The sequence below is a fragment of the Odocoileus virginianus genome, chromosome 23 (genome assembly GCF_023699985.2).
Source record: "Odocoileus virginianus isolate 20LAN1187 ecotype Illinois chromosome 23, Ovbor_1.2, whole genome shotgun sequence".
NCBI lineage: Eukaryota > Metazoa > Chordata > Mammalia > Artiodactyla > Cervidae > Odocoileus > Odocoileus virginianus.
The window spans coordinates 21129794-21148632 of NC_069696.1; the positions used below are offsets into that span (position 1 = coordinate 21129794).

The 18839-nt window shown below is 42.6% G+C and overlaps 1 protein-coding gene across 3 annotated transcripts in view; it reads left to right on the forward strand.

The window, feature by feature from the left end:
* The window catches only part of PTPRO (protein tyrosine phosphatase receptor type O), a 263949-nt gene extending 246343 nt beyond the window's left edge, over positions 1 to 17606 (forward strand). For all 3 annotated transcript variants that reach the window (XM_070453671.1, XM_070453672.1, XM_070453673.1), the window contains 4 exons: positions 4972 to 5126; positions 8760 to 8895; positions 14315 to 14432; positions 15659 to 17606. In XM_070453671.1, coding sequence (XP_070309772.1) covers positions 4972 to 5126; positions 8760 to 8895; positions 14315 to 14419 — 396 coding nt within the window. In that variant the 3' untranslated portion in view covers positions 14420 to 14432; positions 15659 to 17606. The remainder of the gene's footprint in view (positions 1 to 4971; positions 5127 to 8759; positions 8896 to 14314; positions 14433 to 15658) is intronic.
* The last annotated feature ends 1233 nt before the right edge of the window (positions 17607 to 18839 follow it).

An 18839-nucleotide genomic window follows, 5' to 3' on the forward strand; every position in this document is an offset into this window, starting at 1 on the left:
ATGGCTCCTTCACAGAGAGCAGTCCTAAAAACAGGAGGGAAGTTTTACTAGTACTGTGTTCTCCAGTGGAGTGTGCTCTCTGTTGAAGACGAACAATAGGACATTTCCTCATTAAAACTTGATTCTCTGCTTAGAAACAACCCTTCCTCACAGTATGGATCAGGGGATGAACAAAAAGAGCCTGCTTTGTGAAGCTTTTGCACTATGAATGAGTTTTACTTTTTAAAAGCTGGGAAAAATTGAAGGAAGAATACTATTTCACAAGAAGTATTATATGGAAATTATATAATTCAAATACCAGTGTCCATAAGTAACATTTTGTTGAAACATAGCCACAAACTTGTTTACTGATTTTGACTATTTCTGTCCTACATCAGGCTTGAATAGTTGCAGCAAAGACTGACTGTATGATCCATAGAATCTAAAATATCTATCTGCCCTTTGTAGAAAATGCTTGCTGACTGTTTAATACAGACAGTGGAAACAATGGTCGTTCATTTCAATATAACATAAGCCCTCAAGAACTCACCATTTATTGATATTTACAAGATACAAATCCCTTCTTAACTGCTAGCAGGTAACAGTGGCTTTCGCTGCATTAAGAATGTAGGCAGATCCCAGTGTAACTGCTCCATGCTGTTCCATCTCTTTGAAATGCTCATCTCCTCCCATTCTCTAAGGACATCCCTACTCAGAGTGTCAGCTCAAATGCCATCTCTTTATCAAGCCTTCCCTAGTCTCAAGAGACCCTCCTCCCTTTCCTCCCAAGCTCTAATCCCATGTGTATTTCATCACAGTGCACTATAAGTGGTCACGATTCTCTGATTTCGTGTCTGCCTCCTCCATGTGCTATGAGTTTCATATACAAGCATCCTGTTTTGATAATCCTTATAGGGACTTCCCTGGTGATCTAGTGGTTAGGACTTTACCATCCAATGCCCAGGGTTGTGTGTTTCATCCCTGGTCAGGGAACTAAGATCCCACATGCTTCCTGGCCAAAAAAACCAAAGCATAAAACAGAAGCAATATTGTAGCAAATTCAACGAAGACTTTAAAAATTGTCCACATCAAAAAAAAATCTTAAAAAATAATGATCCTTTTAATCCAAATGGTTAGCCACTTAATAATCTTGTGAAATGAAAAAAAAAAAAAATCAGTGAACGGATGTTTTCAAGAATGAGAGAGTATTAAGAAAACATCATTTAAAGTTTGTGTTTCCTTGTTAATTTTCTGTTTAGTTGATCTAGTGGGAGGGGGGATCGGGATGGGGAATACATGTAAATCCATGGCTGATTCATATCAGTGTATGACAAAAACCACTACAATATTGTAAAGTAATTAGCCTCCAACTAATAAAAATAAATGAAAAAAAAAAAAAGAAAAATAAACCAGCAGATAAAAAAAAAAAAAAGAAAAGAAAACATCAACAGATTTAACCACCAGAGAAAATATTTAACAATAGGAATTTTATTTGAACTCTGCTTTCTGTCTTGGCTATGTCAACCAGAAAGCAATGCAAACTGCTAGACAGATATAGAATAGATTTTAATAGAATAAATCTTTCCCTAGGTTTTGCATATAGGAGAAAAAAATTACAAAGCAAACGTAGGGTATGTTCTCTTGACAGGGAAGAGTGACATCAATTATGGTATGATTCATATTATACTTCTTGTCCTTGATCTTAAATGATGACCTTTCAATGACAAGCGTGTGAAGGGCTTCAAGCAGACAAATAAAATGTTTAATGACAGAGTTTTCTGGAAATATTTTTATAGTCACAAGCATCTGGTCCCAGAGTGCCCCCTTTGGGCCATAAATATACAGAATCTAAGTTTTAAGCTCCTTCAATGAATGCTAAACTAAAGACTGTCCTGCTATTGCTGAAGAATAGATTTTTTTCTTACTTTTTTTTTTTTCATTTTTGGCTTATACACTTCTTTATCTCCTCCATATTTCTATATGGAATCTTTCAGAGTAAAACCAGATAAGATTACCTAAATGAGAAAGTCAGAGACATTTTGGAATGGCTAAGATGTAACCAGTAAGGTTTTCTCATTTAGTAAGAAAGGAGGAAAATGACCATAACACACAATCTATCACTTTCCAGTACTTGAAACTTGGCATGAACTGAATAATAAGTGGAAACCAAAACCCAGCAAAAACTGGTTTGTTCCCATTGACGTGTGCCTTGCTATTCAGCTAACAGGAATCACCCATCTGATGCAAAGGCCTCTGCCTTGCAGCTACAGAGAGACGGATGACAATTTAAAGAATTCCTATTTTTGAACCACTTGCATATTTTAGCTGGATACCTTGTCAAATCAACCAGAGGAGATTTTATATGTATTCTATATACATAAAGATACAGATATAAGATTGTATATATTTATATATATGCGTGTATATCCTACAGTGTACAAGTCTTGTCCTCAACCTGTGATCCTCATTTGAAAAGAGCATTTTCATGAACTTTTTTGGGCAACCACAGCTATGTAGTGATGAAGTATCCTTAAATCCTCCTGGTGTTGAGTAATTCATTCATTCTGCACAATTTATTCTGCTTGAGTTACTTTCTTGCTGTACTTCCTGAAGACAGCAGTAAAGCTGGCCAGCATCTTTGCAGATTTCATGCTTGATGTATCCAAGACAAAGTCCTTGAACCTGTGCAGAGAAGGAGGCATTGAATGTGGCTGGGGATGTGTGGCCTTAGGCCAAGGGTCTAGTTTAAGTGCTGATATATATATATATATATATATATATATATATATATATATATATACACACACACACACACACACACACACACACATACACAAATGTTATATTTTATTTATTCTTATTTATTTTTATAATTTTACCTCACCCAAGACCACAGACTCTTTGAGATTCACTTCTCTTACCTGAAAACCTAAATACCTGAAAACCTAAACTTTGTATCCAGACAAATTCTTCCAAATTACAATATAATATTCCATCTCCTGAATGGATTCAAGAGTCTTAGCAAGTTTGGGAGATGAAGGATGCATTAGATCTTTGTGAAGCTTGGATTTGGAATATTTCTAGTAGTTGATAACAAGAGCAGAATAATACTTTATGCTTATAAGGTAGTAGGGGCTAAAGCAAGTAATTCTTGAAGGACATATACCTTAGTTGTTATTTACTCAGGTCAGAGAGAATAATAATATATTTGGTGTATGGGTCCATATGAATAGGAAAATATAGAAAATATCCACTTATTGGGATTCCAAGAACCTCTCACTGAAACACACTATGCTGGGGACTTCCCTGGCGATCCAGCAGTTAAAACTCTGCTTCCACCGCAGGGGGCACAGGTTCAAGACCTGGCCGGGGAACTAAGATCCTGCATGCTGCCCAGCTTGGACAAAAAAATAAATAAAAGGAGAATGTTTAACAATAATAACAGTTTTAAGAAAAGAAATGCACTGAGCTGGATGAGAACAAGTGGTAGTAATTACGTAGCAGTAGCGATGAGACTGGAGAAGGCGATGGCAGCCCACTCCAGTACTCTTGCCTGGAAAATCCCATGGACGGAGGAGCCTGGTGGGCTGCAGTCCATGGGGTTGCTGAGAACCGGACACAACTGAGTGAATTCACTTTCACTTTTCACTTTCATGCATTGGAGAAGGACATGGCAACCCACTCCAGTGTTCTTGCCTGGAGAATCCTAGGGACGGGGGAGCCTGATGGGCTGCCGTCTATGTGGTCACACAGAGTCGGACACGACTGAAGCAACTTAGCAGTAGCAGCAGTGATAAGACTATGTAACAGAAACCACCCTTCACAGACACGCTCACACTTAATCCACACAACAACCCTTGTTAAAAGTATCATGAGACCCTCTTCAAGTAAGAGAACACTGGTATTCAGTGAGTGCATCTTGTGTTAGGTCCCCTAGTATCAGAACCCAAGACAGGGATTGTCACACATGGGGTTTTTTGAAAGCGTAATATTGGGTAAAATCCGTACAAGGAAAGGGAAGCAGGAGAGGGACAGGAGAATTATCCTAGCCTGACATTTTGCTCCCTGATATCCATCACAAAGGGGCTTCCCTTGCAGCTCAGTCGGTAAAGAATCGGCCTGCAGTGTAGGAGACCCGGGTTCGATCCCTGGGTTGGGAAGACCCTGGAGAAGGAAGTGGTGACCCACTCCAGTATCCTTGCCTGGAAAATCTCATGGACAGAGGCGCCTGGTGGGCTGCAGACCGTGGGGTCACAAAGAGTTGGGCACGACTGAGCGACTAACACTTACTTACTTACTTAATCACAAAAGGAAAAGGGGGTGGCAGAGGATGAGATGGTTGGATAGTATCATTGACTCAATGGACATGAGTTTGAGCAAATTTCAGGAAAGAGTAAAGAGAGAGAGAGTAAAGAGTAAAGGCTCCAGGAGAGCCTGGCGTGCTGTGGTCCATGGAGTCAGACTTAGTAACTGAATAATAACAACATCCATCACTCAATCACTGTGGTCTGCCCTCAGCCTGAGAACCTGATCTCTTCTGCACTTTCCAACAGGCAGCTCCCTTTAGTGGGAGACATCTCTGAGCGATGGGGCTGCAGCCAGATGCTACTAGCAGCACCAGGGAGACAGAATGGATCACCTGGCCAAGCAGACCCAAGCTGGCCACCAACCGCATCTTCCAGTGTTTAATTCATTGCCCCGAACTGATGTAACTTCTGAATGGCAGAACGAGGATGCAAACCCTGATCTGCTTAGGCTCTTATCACGACCCAGGCATGGATTAGCCTATTTCTCCTACTCTTTGAAGCTTTATACAATTAGTATTTGTTTTTCTCAGGGCCAGCTTTGTGCCGGACACAATGCTGAGAGCTAGAAAGGGAGGTGTGCTGACCGGGAGTGGAATGCAGCCTTCCCATCACTCAAGAGCTGCCGCGGAGGCCTGAGCCATCCTGACGGTGGACGGAGTGATTAATGCTTGTTTTTCTCCCAAAGGCTGACGAGATGCAGGATGTGACCCATTTTAACTACACCGCGTGGCCCGATCACGGGGTGCCCACAGCCAATGCTGCAGAAAGCATCCTGCAGTTTGTACACAAGGTCCGACAGCAGGCTACGAAGAGCAGAGGCCCTGTGATCGTGCACTGCAGGTAACCTCCTCAAAGGTGCTGGCTCTTAGAAGTCGTGGAGGGCATTGCCCGTCTTTCCATGAACCTCTAATCAGATTGGATTAGCTGGTCAATGAGTTATGATTTTTAAAAATTTAGATGGTGGAGAGGGAGGTGGGTGGGGCGTTCAGGAGGGGGGGACACGTGTATTCCTGTGGCTGGTTCATGTTGATGTGTGACAAAAACCATCACCATATTGTAATTATCCTCCAATTAAAAAGATAATTTTAAAAAGTTTAAAAAATTATGATGAACGAAGTCTTACTAAATACGTGATTTACATATAATATGGCTATCTTAGGGCTTCCCAGGTGGTTCAGCAGTAAAGAACCCACCTGCCAATGCAGGAGACACAAATCTGATCCCTGAGTTGGGAAGAGCCCCTGGAGAAGGAGATGACAACCCACTCCGGTATGCTTGCCTGGAAAATTCCAATGGACAGAGGAGCCTGGCGGGCTGTAGTTCATGGGGTCACAAAAGAGTTGGACATGACTTAGTGACTAAACAACAACAACATTGTTTATCAGAGGTAGCAGTGAGACAAAGAAGTCAGAAGAGGCGTTGGCAGCCAATAGGCCTGGGTCTAGCACTTTGAGTTTTGTGAGCTAGAATGGCTAACTCTGTGTGTGTGTATGTGTGTGTGTATATGTGTGTATGGGTGGGTGAGGGGTAGGGGTAGGGTTGTGCAGGGGGTAGGTGTGTCTCTCCCTGGAAAGAAAAATGCTTCATAAGCTACCAAGTTTCTGACTAGAGAGGCTGCACTTGCTGTCAGTCATTCCCAGGCCAAAATGCTTTGCTTCACTGGATGAGGTTACCTAGTCTCAAAATGCTTCCTTCCAAGAGCAGAAAATAAAGCTGCTCAACCCTGAGGTCAAACACATGGCCTCCTTTCATGCAGGGAGCAGGTACAGTTCTGGATGTGGCTTCATGAGTGTTCACCCAGGCCCAGAAACATTTTACATGAGAAGATAAGAGAGAAGAGTTGCCTGGTAGAAAAAGCAAATCAGGGCTCTGCACTTGTGGTTTTTCATGTTGGATTTCTCTCCCAGAAAATCTCACAAGTAGATTGCTTTTGATTGCTCTTCATTTCCTTTTTCTCCTGTGTGCATGTGCATGTGTTGTGAGTCATGTCCAACTCGTTGCCACCCTCATGGACTAGCCCACCGGGCTCTGCTATCCATGGGATTTCCCAGCAAGAAGACTAGAGTGGGTCGCCATTTCCTTAAGCAGGGGGATCTTCCTGACCCAAGGATCAAGCCTGCATCTCCTGCCTTAGCAGGCGGATTCTTTACCATCTGAGCCACCAGGGAAGCCCTTTCTTTTTCTCGCATTTCCTCACAATTCAGAGTTCAGAGTCAGCTGGCACTTCAGTCCGTGAGTGATTGGAAGGAAAGGAGAGCTGAGTTTATCTGTGACACTGGGGACTGTGGTGATGAACTGGTTAGACTGAATCACTCCACTTCCCTCTATACTCGGAGTCCTGGGACTTGGGGACTGAAAGATATTGGATCCAAATATTAAATCTGATTTTGAGGCAATTATCTCAAAGATCCCTGGGCGACCGCAGCGGACCAGCACCCACCAGCAGGGCAGACGTGCTCTAAGGAAGGTCTGAGATGGTAAACTTCACCTAGGGCTGAATGGCCCCAGCACTAGAGTAGAGTGCGGGCATCTCAGCTAGACTTTAAAGCTGGGCAGGAGGACTTAACTCTGAGGCTCCTCAGAAGGCTGGAATTGTTTACATGTATCAGCTTCTTGGGCTTCCCTGGAGGCTCAGTGGTAAAGAACCTACCTGCCCAAGCAGGACACATGGGTTCAATCCCTGGGTCAGGAAGATGTTCTGGAGGAAGAAATGGCCACCTGCTTCAGTATTCTTATCTGGGAAATCCAATGGACAGAGGAGCTTGGCGGGCTATAGTCCATGGGGTTGCAAAAGAGTTGGACACAACTTAGTGACTAAACAACAACATCGTCATCTCCTTGAGGGCTGGTTCCTGCCTGGTTCCTGCTGGTTCCAGCAGGTTCCATATGAATCCTCACTTTCCTAAGGAATAGGGAGCCCAGGGGCAGGAGGGCGACAGATGGCTAAGGCAGACCCACAGCAGTCTAAGGGAGGGAGCAGTGATAAAACTGACATTAGGAGACATATCAACCACGACTGCATACTTAAACATCGGGGAGGTAAATAAGTTCAGTTGTATCATTTCTTTTCAGATTCCTGTATAAAGGATGTCATGTGATACTATTTACAAAACAGAAACAGACTCACAGACAGAGAAATTACGGTTGCCAAAAGGGAAGGATGAGGGCAAGGGACAGTTATAAGGTTTGGGATGGGCCTGTTCAGTCAGTCACTCTGTCGTGTCTCACTCTTTGCGACCCCATGGACTGCAGCACACCAGGCTTCCCTGTCCATCAGCAACTCCCGGAGTTTACCCAAACTCATGTCCATCGAGTCGGTGATGCCATCCAGCCATCTCCTCCTCTGTCGTCCCCTTCTCCTCCTGCCCCCAATCCCTCCCAGCATCAGGGTCTTTTCCAATGAGTCAACTCTTCGCATGATGTGGCCAAAGTATTAGAGTTTCAGCTTCAGCGTCAGTCCTTCCAATGAACACCCAGGACTGATCTCCTTTAGGATGGACTGGTTGGATCTCCTTGCAGTCCAAGGGACCCTCAAGAGTACACACTGCTATATTTTAAATGGATAACCAAGAAGGTCCTACTGTATAGCACATGAAACTCTGCTCAATGTTATGTGGAAGACTCAGTGAGAAGGGATGGATGAGAAGGGATTGAGGAGAATGGATACATGTATACGTATGGCTGAGTCCCATGGCTGTGCCCCTGAAACTGTCACATTGCTAATCAGCTGTACTCCAATAAAAAATAAAGGGTTTTTAAAAAATAAGGGCGTCCCTGGTGGCTCAGTGGTAGGGAATCTGCCTGCCAATGCAGGAGACATGAGCTTGATCCCTGATCCAGGAAAATTCCATATGTTGATGAGCAAGTAAGCCCATGCGCCACAACTACTAAGCCTGTGTTCTGGAGCCTGGGAACTGCACCCATTAAAGCTGGCGCACCTTAGAGCCCTTGCTCCACAACAGAAGAAGCCACCACAATGAGAAGCCGTCAAACCACAACTGCAAAGTGGCCGCCACAACCAGGGAAAGACCGGGGCAGCAATGAAGACCCGGTTTATAGCCAAAATCAATAAATATGATTAAAAAAAAATCAGTTGGGAAATATTGTCAATTTTGTCTTCTCTTTTCTCAATGATGGTACCTATAGTTTTGGTGGATTTTATCACTTATTTGTTTCCAAAAGTGTAGAAAGTGAAAGTGAAACGGAAGTCATTCAGTTGTGTCCACTCTTTGCAACCCCGTGGACTATAGCCCACCAGGCTCCTCCGTTCATGAGATTCTCCAGGCAAGAACAGTGGAGTAGGTTGCCATTTCCTTCGCCAGGGGAATCTTCCTGACCCAGGAATCGAACCCTGGTCTCCCGCATTGCAGGCAGATGCTTTAACCTCTAAGCCACCGGGGAGGGGCGGGGAGCCCCTCAAACAGTGTACAAGGGCAGTCTATAAGTGACGTGATATCGGAACCTCTTTTTCAGTGCTGGAGTCGGACGGACGGGAACGTTCATCGCCCTGGACAGACTCTTGCAGCACATTCGGGATCATGAGTTTGTCGACATCCTGGGGCTGGTGTCAGAAATGCGGTCATATCGGATGTCTATGGTACAGACCGAGGTAGGAACCGAATCATAGGTATTTTTAAATTTGGGCTTGACTGAAAAACTTTCCACTATTCAATCTCATATTTCAAAACCATTGTCTCAAAATGGTTTTTTGCATTTGCTGTTCCCAGTTTCTTATTGTGCACATTCAAACTGCTCCAAGGTATAAAAGAAACAGATAACCATTCAGTGTATAGTGTCTACACTTTTATTGGTGTCCTATGCCCTCCAGTAAGCCAGAGCACATGGATGTATCCATAATGGAATAAAACCTCTTTGAACAGACCGAGAATTCAGTGAGGGTAACAGCCATCTGGGGAAATGCCACCAAGTGGAGACTTTGGAATTGGTGTGATTGAATTTCTATTTAAAATGCTAGACTCAATTCTGTAAGTTTGTCATTAGTTTGCCCTTCGTGTGACTCCGTTCACTTGTGAGGATAATATGTGTTGCACATGTGCTTTCTGATGAGATAAAATCTTTATGATTTTAAGGATTTCCAACCCTTCATCCACCAACACAGCCAGTCTCCTTGGGCTAAATAAATGGATTCCTATTGTAACAACACATCTCCAGAAATAGCCATCAGTGCTACCTGCCCCCTTCCTGGGGCCTCCTCTTCTCCCAAGCCCTCTCCTCCCGTGAAGCCTTGGAAATGCACTTAGGCTGGAATGGCAGCCCCGCCCGGTGCCCGCACACCGCATCACAGCCTCGGAGCACCAGTGGGTGTGCACCTGTGTGTGCCCCAAGCCAGAGCACAATAGCTTCTTGGTAATCTTAGTCACCCAGCCGTTCTCGCAACTTCTTAGCTTCAGGCGAACAATAATAATCCTCCTTCTCCAGGAGTGTGTGTGGGAGGAACACTTGTGGGATAGAATACAACCTGGCCTGACCGCTGATTTCACTTCCCAAGGGATTAAAGCCTGCCTACGTCTTCCCTCTGCTTTTCCCGCAACCACCACTAGATGGCAGTGTAGCGCAAAAAGCCTGCTGTCCTGCCTCCTGTCAATGCTTCCGGTTTTCTCCCTCCCCTTGCCCTTTCCCATCTGGCCAAGGTTCTGCACAGCCATTCATTCCAATGTGTTTATTTCTGAGCTATAGCAACATCATAGCACTTTGGAAACAGTAACTCATTCACGTTCAGATGGCTCAGGGATGATTAGGAAACAAGACATCTATTAGTGTCCTCCTTGAGATCACTCACATCCCAGCCCAGCTGCCTTCTAATTTACTGCCGTGGGGACATGAACATCACCTTGTTATCATAAGTTTAAAAACGTCCGGGTTTCCCAGACAAGCCCAACTACCTAGTAATTAAACATTGCTTTATGAATCTGTGTGTATTTTTGGTTTTCACTTCCATAAATCCATATCCTACTATGTGATTAAAACTCCCTATTACGTATATTAATCCCCAAGCTTCAAAGGGCCACTCCTTATTTTAAGTATTTTGGATTTGATGAATTGTCTGCCCCCATTGACTTAATTTATACCTTTTATAATTTTATAGACTGTGATTATAGCCTGTTAGCTTTCAACTTTCCAACAACAGAATCTTAATCCCTTTTTAAAAACTACCTTCACATAGCAGACCCTCCATCTGATTTCCAGCGTCATTATCCTTCTTCTGGTGTGGACATGAGACAAGGGCTGCCACCATGTGCCTTTCTGCAAAGCTGAGAAAAAGTCTAATTTTCTCCCTAACTTTCTTTCCTCAAATTTTGATTGCTGCTTTGTTTATGGTAGTATTTTAGGTCGACATCTCCAGGGAAGATTGTCTTTTTTAAGTATGATATCCCTTCCCTGAACTCACGTGGGAAAATTCAAGGTCTGCAGAAGAGGCAGAGGTCACCACGGGTCACTTATTTTTCCCAGCTGTTCCAGTCCACTCTCAAGTTCCCTCAGGATTTTGCTGGGATCCTCTCTAGTTCAAGTTGTTTATTTATGTCAGCTTCGTCCTTAGTCATGTCTGGAACATCTTGCCCATTGATTTACCTCTGTTTTTCCTTATTCCTATGCTCTTTGTGGTTCAGCCTGTAACTTGAATGTTAGGATTTTTCCTAACATGCTCCTTGAGCTCATTCACGCCACCGTTCTGCAGCCTCCTAGTCTACTGATGGTAATAAATAAAAAGAGCTGAGTAAACAATTATTTTCCTTCAGTATCCCAAAGCACTCCTTTGACACTAATGGTTTTCAAGAAGCCAGAGTAATTCTCCAGCTGAATCCGTGTAAATACAGAAACCACAGTGCCGTGTGCAGGTTACCTCCAGGCTAGTTTCTGATTTTTCCAGGTCCTCTCGATGGCCCTTCACTCCAACCCCTCTACAAAGAGCAGAAGTCACTGATTAATTTGACCATGCCCTCAGATGTACATTTCAGGTGCCTGCTGCATGGGCTGTATCATGATGAACCCTCGTCCTCTTTCTCACCTGAGCAGATGCGCCATGTGGGTCCCTACATGAGAGCAGAGAGGAGAGTGGTCAGATCAGACTCTGCGAGAGGCCTGAGTCCCAGCTTGACCTCCGCACAACTCACTTCACCTCTCAAAGCTCCCATTCCGACGAACAGATACACACAGATACATAAAATAGATAGCCAACAAGAACCATGCGAATAGCACAGGGAACTCTGCTCAACATTTTGTAACAACCTATAAGAAAAAGAATCTACAATAAAAGACATAGATGCACGTATAGCTAAATAACTTTCCTGTACATCCAAAATGAACACAACTAGGGCTTCCCAGGTGATGCTAGTGGTAAAGAACCCAACTGCCAATGCAGGAGACGTTTAAGAGTCTCGGGTTCAATCCCAGCGATGGAAAGATCCCCCTGGAGGAGGGAATGGCAACCTACTCCAGTATTCTTGCCTGCAGACTCCTATGAACAGAGGAACCTGGTGGATTACAGTCCATGGGGTTGCAAAGAGTTGGACACCACTGAAGCGGATTAGTACACATAAATCAGTTATGTGCTCTGTCGTTCAGCCATGTCCAACTCTTTGTGACCCCATGGATTGTAGCCCATTTTAAAAAGTCAAAAAATTTTTTAAAGATGTTTTTTGAAGTTCCCATTTCTCATCTATAAAATGCAAGGGACAACGTTCACGCATTGTTTGTTGTAAAGTATGCATCAGATGAACTGATACCATCAAGATAAGCGCTTTGAAACTACAAAGTGTGGATGGCCTTCACCTCCCCTGGGCTCTCCTCTGTTTTTATCAAAGGTTTTTTTTTTCATTTTCCTCTAACAAGCTTTCTCTGGAGGTCCGCTAGGTAGGGCCTTGCTTTGAGCCTCCAGGCCTCCTGATAGGCAGCTTAGATTTCTCCTGAACTCTCAGATGTATGTCTGTTAATAGTCTTTTGTTTACTTTTCCTGCGGCCTAACTACTTAATTTACTTATTTACTTTTGACACAAAGGTTCACCACTGCCTCATTATGGGTTGAGAAATCAGGCACTCTCTGCCCTTATCAATGCCCTGTGCTTGACTCAACACCAGAGACCATGGAGGGATTTGTCATAATGAGAAAGGGAAGCTCAGTTACTGATGTGATATTGTCATGAAATATGGGAGTATATTTTCCCCCAATTAAAAGAAAAAAAAAAATACATGTGAGTCAAAGCCAGGGAAGTCTAAAGTCTTTAACCTTATCATTTGCATGAAGTTGTCAAACAAAAGACTCCTTAAAATCCTGTGGATATTTTAACTGGTTCTTATTTAAAGATTATTTTTAATGGTATTACTTAGAGAGAAAGTCTGGGAAATAAGGAAAAGGAAATGGGATAAAGATAGCTACTGTCAATTTTGGTATTTGGAAAGATTAAAGGCAGACGGAGAGGGGGGTGGCAGAAGATGAGATGGTTAGATAGCATCACTGACTCAATGAACATGAGTCTGAGCAAACTCCGGGAGATAGTGAAGGACAGGGAAGCCTGGCGTACTGCAGTCCATGTGGTCACAAAAAGTCATACGTGAATTAGCAACTGAACAACGGCAATAACAACATCTCGGCCTTAGTCAAGAATAATGTTCACATGATTGTACTCATATGCTGTATACACATATCATAATTTTACATTCTGATTTTTCACTGAATATTTTGCTGTGTGTATCATCCCAAATTGCCTAAAACTCTATCAATCTCATTTTAAAGACTGAATACTCCCTCACTTTAGATATATCACTGCTTGTGCAAAACATTCTCCTTTTTCTGCGACGTTAAATTGTACTCCTTCCTACTTTCTTACTTCTATCCATCCACACAATGTCATGTATTAGCATTTTATTAATTGTACCTCCACCAACTGGTTAAAAATGGCTGCTTCAACAAATTCAAATCATCATTGAATGCTACTTTTTGTTTAGCTTTACTCACTTCATAGATTAAAAAAAAAATAATTGTCTTAGTTTACAATTTTTTTTATTACTTGGCCATTTTTTTGTACATGTTTTAATATTTTCTCAGTTTACTCCGAAAAACATTTAGTAAGTACAAACAAAGTGCTGGGTATTAGGACTAAAAAAGACCCAGTCCCTGCCTTTCAGGAATATTTGGTCTAGTGGTTAGTATATTTTATTTATTTGCCAAGTTAAGTGTGTGTGTTAATGTGTTACGGATGTGGGTGAATTTTAAACAAAGATAAAGGTATCTACATTTGTCATAATTCTTGAAAGTATTTTTCTCTCTCAGAGTCTAGTTTGCCCTTTATTTTATTCTTTTTTCTGTTTTTTACATACAACAGTTTGATATCTTTGTTCTAATTTATTTTGTTGTTTAAAGTTTAGAAAGCCCAGGGGCCTCCTGAGTGAGCCAGTGGTAAGACTCTGCTTCTGATGCAGGGGGTGTGGATTTGGTCCCTAGTCCAGGAACTAAGATCCCATATGGAGTATGGCATGGCCAAAAAAAATTTAGAAAGCCCTTCCTTATAGTAATCAGAGAAGAATTAATCTATATATGCCTTTATATTTTTATGGCTTAATTTATTAACCTTCCTGGAATTTATTTCAGTGTATTATGAGGCAATGTGCAATTTTTTTTGAAAATAGTCCCATGATTTACTGATTGAATATTCATTGCTTTAGCACTAAATAGTGATAGTCTAAACTCTATTACTAAACAAAATATTTTTACAGTTGATTCTTTTGGATCTTCTAGTTTTGAAATTGTTTTACAAATAATGAAGATTGTTTCCTTTGACATTCATCATAGTATTTAATACTCCCGTAGTATTAAAATGTTATATTTTTGCACAAACATATCTTTTTTTTTATTTTTGGCCATGCCACATGGCATGTGGAGTCTTAGTTCCCTGACCAGGGATTGAACCCATGCCCCCTGCAGCTGAAGCATGGAATCTTAATCACTGGCTATCAGGGAAGTCATTGCATAAACATAGCTTGCTCTAAAACATCTTTATCTTTTGCTTCAGGAACAGTACATTTTTATCCATCAGTGTGTGCAACTGATGTGGATGAAGAAGAAGCAGCAGTTCTGTATCAGTGACGTCATCTATGAGAATGTCAGCAATTCCTAGCTCAGAATCCCAAGTAAGTAGAGAAGAGCCCGTCATGGGCACCCTGTCTTAGAACAGTGAGAGAGCATATGATGGGATAAAGCAAAGGCGTCAGCAGCTATTTGCACTGACCCTGCCCCCACAGTGTTGGCCACAGGGAGAGGCACAGTAGCACATCTTAGAGCTTCACTGTGCCTTGCTTGGTGAGTGTGGCATGCAGGAGCTTCAGCAGCTCATAAAGATTTGACGTCCATTCCCTCCTGCCTGAACCCTAAATTACAGGATATTACCATCCAACCCTACTTGCAGCCCACTTCAGGATTCTTGCCTGGAAAAATCCCACGGACAGAGGGGCCTGGTGGACTACAGTCCCTGGGGTCAGAAGAGAGTCGGAAATGACTTAGCAACTAAACCACCATCACTACTTGTCTAGATTCTTTATGCAAAAATTTTGTTGACTACAAGTGCCATAGAAAGAGTTACAAAGAAAATATGAACTGAATTCAACATGCCCAAAGAAGAAAAACAATATTGACAATAGTCTCAGGTTATCGGAGTTTGGAAATGCCTTGATTTTGTCTATTATATGAGCACTTACTTGAGGACATCATGAAAAAATTATACCACAGTCAGTACCTTGTTCTCACATTTTCCTAGGAGATCAGATTTTGGAGGTGCAAATAATTGTGGTTAAAGTAACAAATAATCTTGTAATTCAGTTCAGTAAACAGAGGCATGTGTCTGAATATATTGGTATTGGTGGCACCATTGACAGAGAGAGAAAGGAGAAGGGTGCCTTGAGGAAGTATGAAAGGATGTGGACCAGTGCGTACCAGGACAGGATTAGCATTGGTCCTTTACATCCATCAACAAAGAGACAGGAAGCACAAGGATGCAGAAAGGATAAAGAATAAGAGGAGACATGTGTGTGTCCTAAGTCGCTTCAGACACGACCGAAGGACTCTTTGAGACGTCATGGACTGTAGCCCACTAGGCTCCTCTCCATAGGAAGACAGACAGAGACAAATTTGAAAGTAGAGGGAAAGACATTCAGAGCCATAGAAAGGAGGACTTACCCAGAGAAAGAGGCACAGATAAGCCCGCATCCTCATGGGCTGTGGGGTTGAGGGTAGTGAGAGCTAGTGATGGAGTCAGGAAGTGATCAAAGCACTTCCAGCCACAGGGTTGTTGATGAGTGGCTTTGCTCTCCCAGGCTACTTACCATCTCTCTCTCTCTCTCTCTCATTCACAGGACAGAAGGACAGAACATGATGTGTACCCATCCCCCTTTGCTCCCAGAGTTTTTAGGGGGGCCCTACTAGCCACTTGGTAAAAAAGAGCCCCACTTTGTAGTATGTGGCCAAGGAGATAATTTATCTCATATGAGCACCGGGAAGACTTAGCCTTAAAGAGCCTACTGTGTCTTTTGGACTCTTTCATTTCTGGACATTCAATAATGGACCAAATTCGACCGAACACCATAAAGGTCCAGACGCTCTGCAGAGGGCAGGCAGCACACTTCCGAAGAGTTTCACTGGCCCTTTGCTGGCTGGGCTGAGTTTTTTGTTGTTGTTTTTAAGTGCAATAATTTTTGTACCTGTGTGATTTTATCAGAACATTACATTGTTTTCTGCCCACACTGTTGATCAAACTCATAGCCCAAAAAGGAACAGATATTGTTAGTGTCACATGATACCTCATTGTTAAAAAGAGGTATGGCCACACATGAAGAAATAGCACTTCTGCTTAAAGGAAGTTGAACCAATCATATCTGTACTCCAACCCAGGGTAGATGGGGGTAGAAAAAGAGGTTCTCCCCACAGATCCAGCACGTATCTTTTCCAAATATGAAAAGCTGTAATTCAGGTTCAAAGTAGAGTAGAAAAAATATTTAAGTCTTAATTGTTCTAGTTTTTTAATTTTATTTTTTTTTCCCTGATTAATGGTTCAGTGTTTCTTCCTTGGCCCTCTTGGACTAATATCACTGTCCAGATTCTTTTTCAACGAACTAGATCTGATTCAGAAGACTCTGTGAGGTCTGACTCTTTAGACTCCATTGCTAATTGGGCAATCTTGGTGCCTAGAGTTTGCATTTTTTTTTCTGTTGACCTGCATACATGTAAAAGTTATTTCTTTGCAAGCTATGAACACGCACTTTCCCCCAAAGAGCTGGGAATTTATGAAGTTGTGGCAATGAACTACAGCATGCTAGGACAATGATTTGGCTACATTTTTTTCGGGGGGGTGGGGTAATATTGTCAAGCATCCCTCTGGATTCCGACAGAGATCTCTTTCTGTTTTGTGTTCCTTTGGGCTGTCAGTTTCATTTTAACCCATGTAACTAGCAACACTATTCTTTGCATTTTGTATAATTACAGTACATGATGGTGTCTTGTGACATGAACTGCTGTCAAAATGGACACAGATGGTATCCTGAAGCCTGTTACTTTGTGTCGCTTTCTTGAGAAAGAAGAGGTGATGATACATAAAGGAAAACACTTTGGTTTCACAAACTGGCTGCCTCGCCCGGGCTGTCCTGAACTGTCCTGTGTGCGTCCCGTGTGCGTTTCAGGAGGCGGTGTCCCCCTGTCTGTGTATCCTTCCCTCGCCCTGGCTCCCCCCATCCTGAGAACCTTCAGGAACAGATGCACGTGATGTCAGTTTCGTATGTGATCAGTGGCCTTAGTGATGGTGAAGGATGCCAAAGGGACAGCTCTGCGCCCCACTGTCTCTTGTCACTGAGAAAGCCTGGCCACAGCGGAGCTTGGCACAATCCTTTGCGAGACCTGGCCAGAGAGTCTCAGTTGGCATCACGAGGGGAATGGGCAGAGGTGGTTCAGACCCTGCAGCTTAACAGCTTGGGTTCCCTGGGTGATATCAGTTTTGACTTGCACTCCCCTCCTTCCCCTTCTCACCGCCCCGCTGCCACCTCCTTCTCGTCTCACTTCCACCTCCTTCTCGTCTCACTCCCACACCTGAAGTCCCTTCTTGGACAGGCTAATAATGTATCGCTCCATTCCCAGGAACTAAAGAAAAGTGCCAAGTGTTTATGTGTGACTTCCTTAGGTGTTCGCACACAGACAGGTCAGGAGTGAAGTGTGCACCCTCGGGTGAGCTGATAAGACACCTGCTGCTACTGATGCATTTCCCATGCTCACAGACTGGAACTTTACTTCCCTGAAATTTAAAGCTCTTTGTAAATATTTTATGACTGTCTTGAGCACCCCTTCTTGGTAGGGATCAAATAGTCTCAGATCAATTTTCCCAAAAGAGAAGATGAAGTATCCAGAGATAGAGGGAAGATTCAGAGAAAACTTACACCAGCTACTTTACCAGATCCTTCGTTCAAGGGTTTCCACAGCCGTCACTCTGTACACCCCTGGTACACCAGCGCTCCTAAAATTGTAGAGTTTGTGGTGGGAAAAGCATCCATCAGAAGACTTGGATTTTCATCCTATTAGGGGACTTTGAAATTTATCTGTCTTGACTCTCCATTGATGAACTGTGGAAGTGCCTACTAAAAGCGCCATATTTCACAGGTGTAAAGGGTATCAGATATGATAATTCATGCAAAGATGCTTTGTATCTTATTCTTTCTTGTACCCTAGGAGACTCTTGAACCAGCTCAATTTCCACTCTAGGGTTCAACTTTAAAAATTCAGAGCAGAGGTAGCCAGGGCCTCTGTGTTATTAACTAAGGTATTTTTTAATCATCTGAGTAGTGCAACAGCGCAGTGAATATAGAGGCGTTAGCACATGTGGTCCACAGTAGCCTATGTGGTACTGAGAGCTGAAGTTTCTGATTTTACATAAATAGCTTAGAGAATATCTTTGCAAACCACAATTTCCCAACATATTTATGTTTCAACACATGACATAAAACTTTCTGCAGAGGGGGTGGGGAAAAGTGAAGAGAAAGGAGAGGAAATAAGATTTCAAAACTAACCTTCAATGATAAGCCTAGATATTTGGCAATTATTTCTTTATAAAAATCACAGTGTTGTAAGTTTGAAACATATCAAAAGTGCAGTGCATAAGTTTACTTAAAAAGTCAGTAGTGTCAAATGTATTTTTGGGGCAACAGATTTCCCTTTCTAAATATATTCTGAGTCACATAATTTTGGATTAACAAGATATTTAACTTTGAGTGATACTGAGATCAAATTTCTGGGCTGCAAAAGCCAATTTCTGAAGTTAATTGAGAAATGACCTCAAGGCTCTAATTTATAAATTTAATATCTAACACCAATATATCCATACCTACACATTATATTAGTCTTCCCTTATAGCTCAGTTGGTAAAGAATTTGCCTGCAATGCAGGAGACCCAGGTTCAATCCCTGGAGATCCTCCTAGAGAAGGAAATAGCAATCCACTCCAGTATTCTTGCCTGGAGAATTCTATGGACAGAGGAGCCTGGTGGGCTACAGTCCATGGGGTCG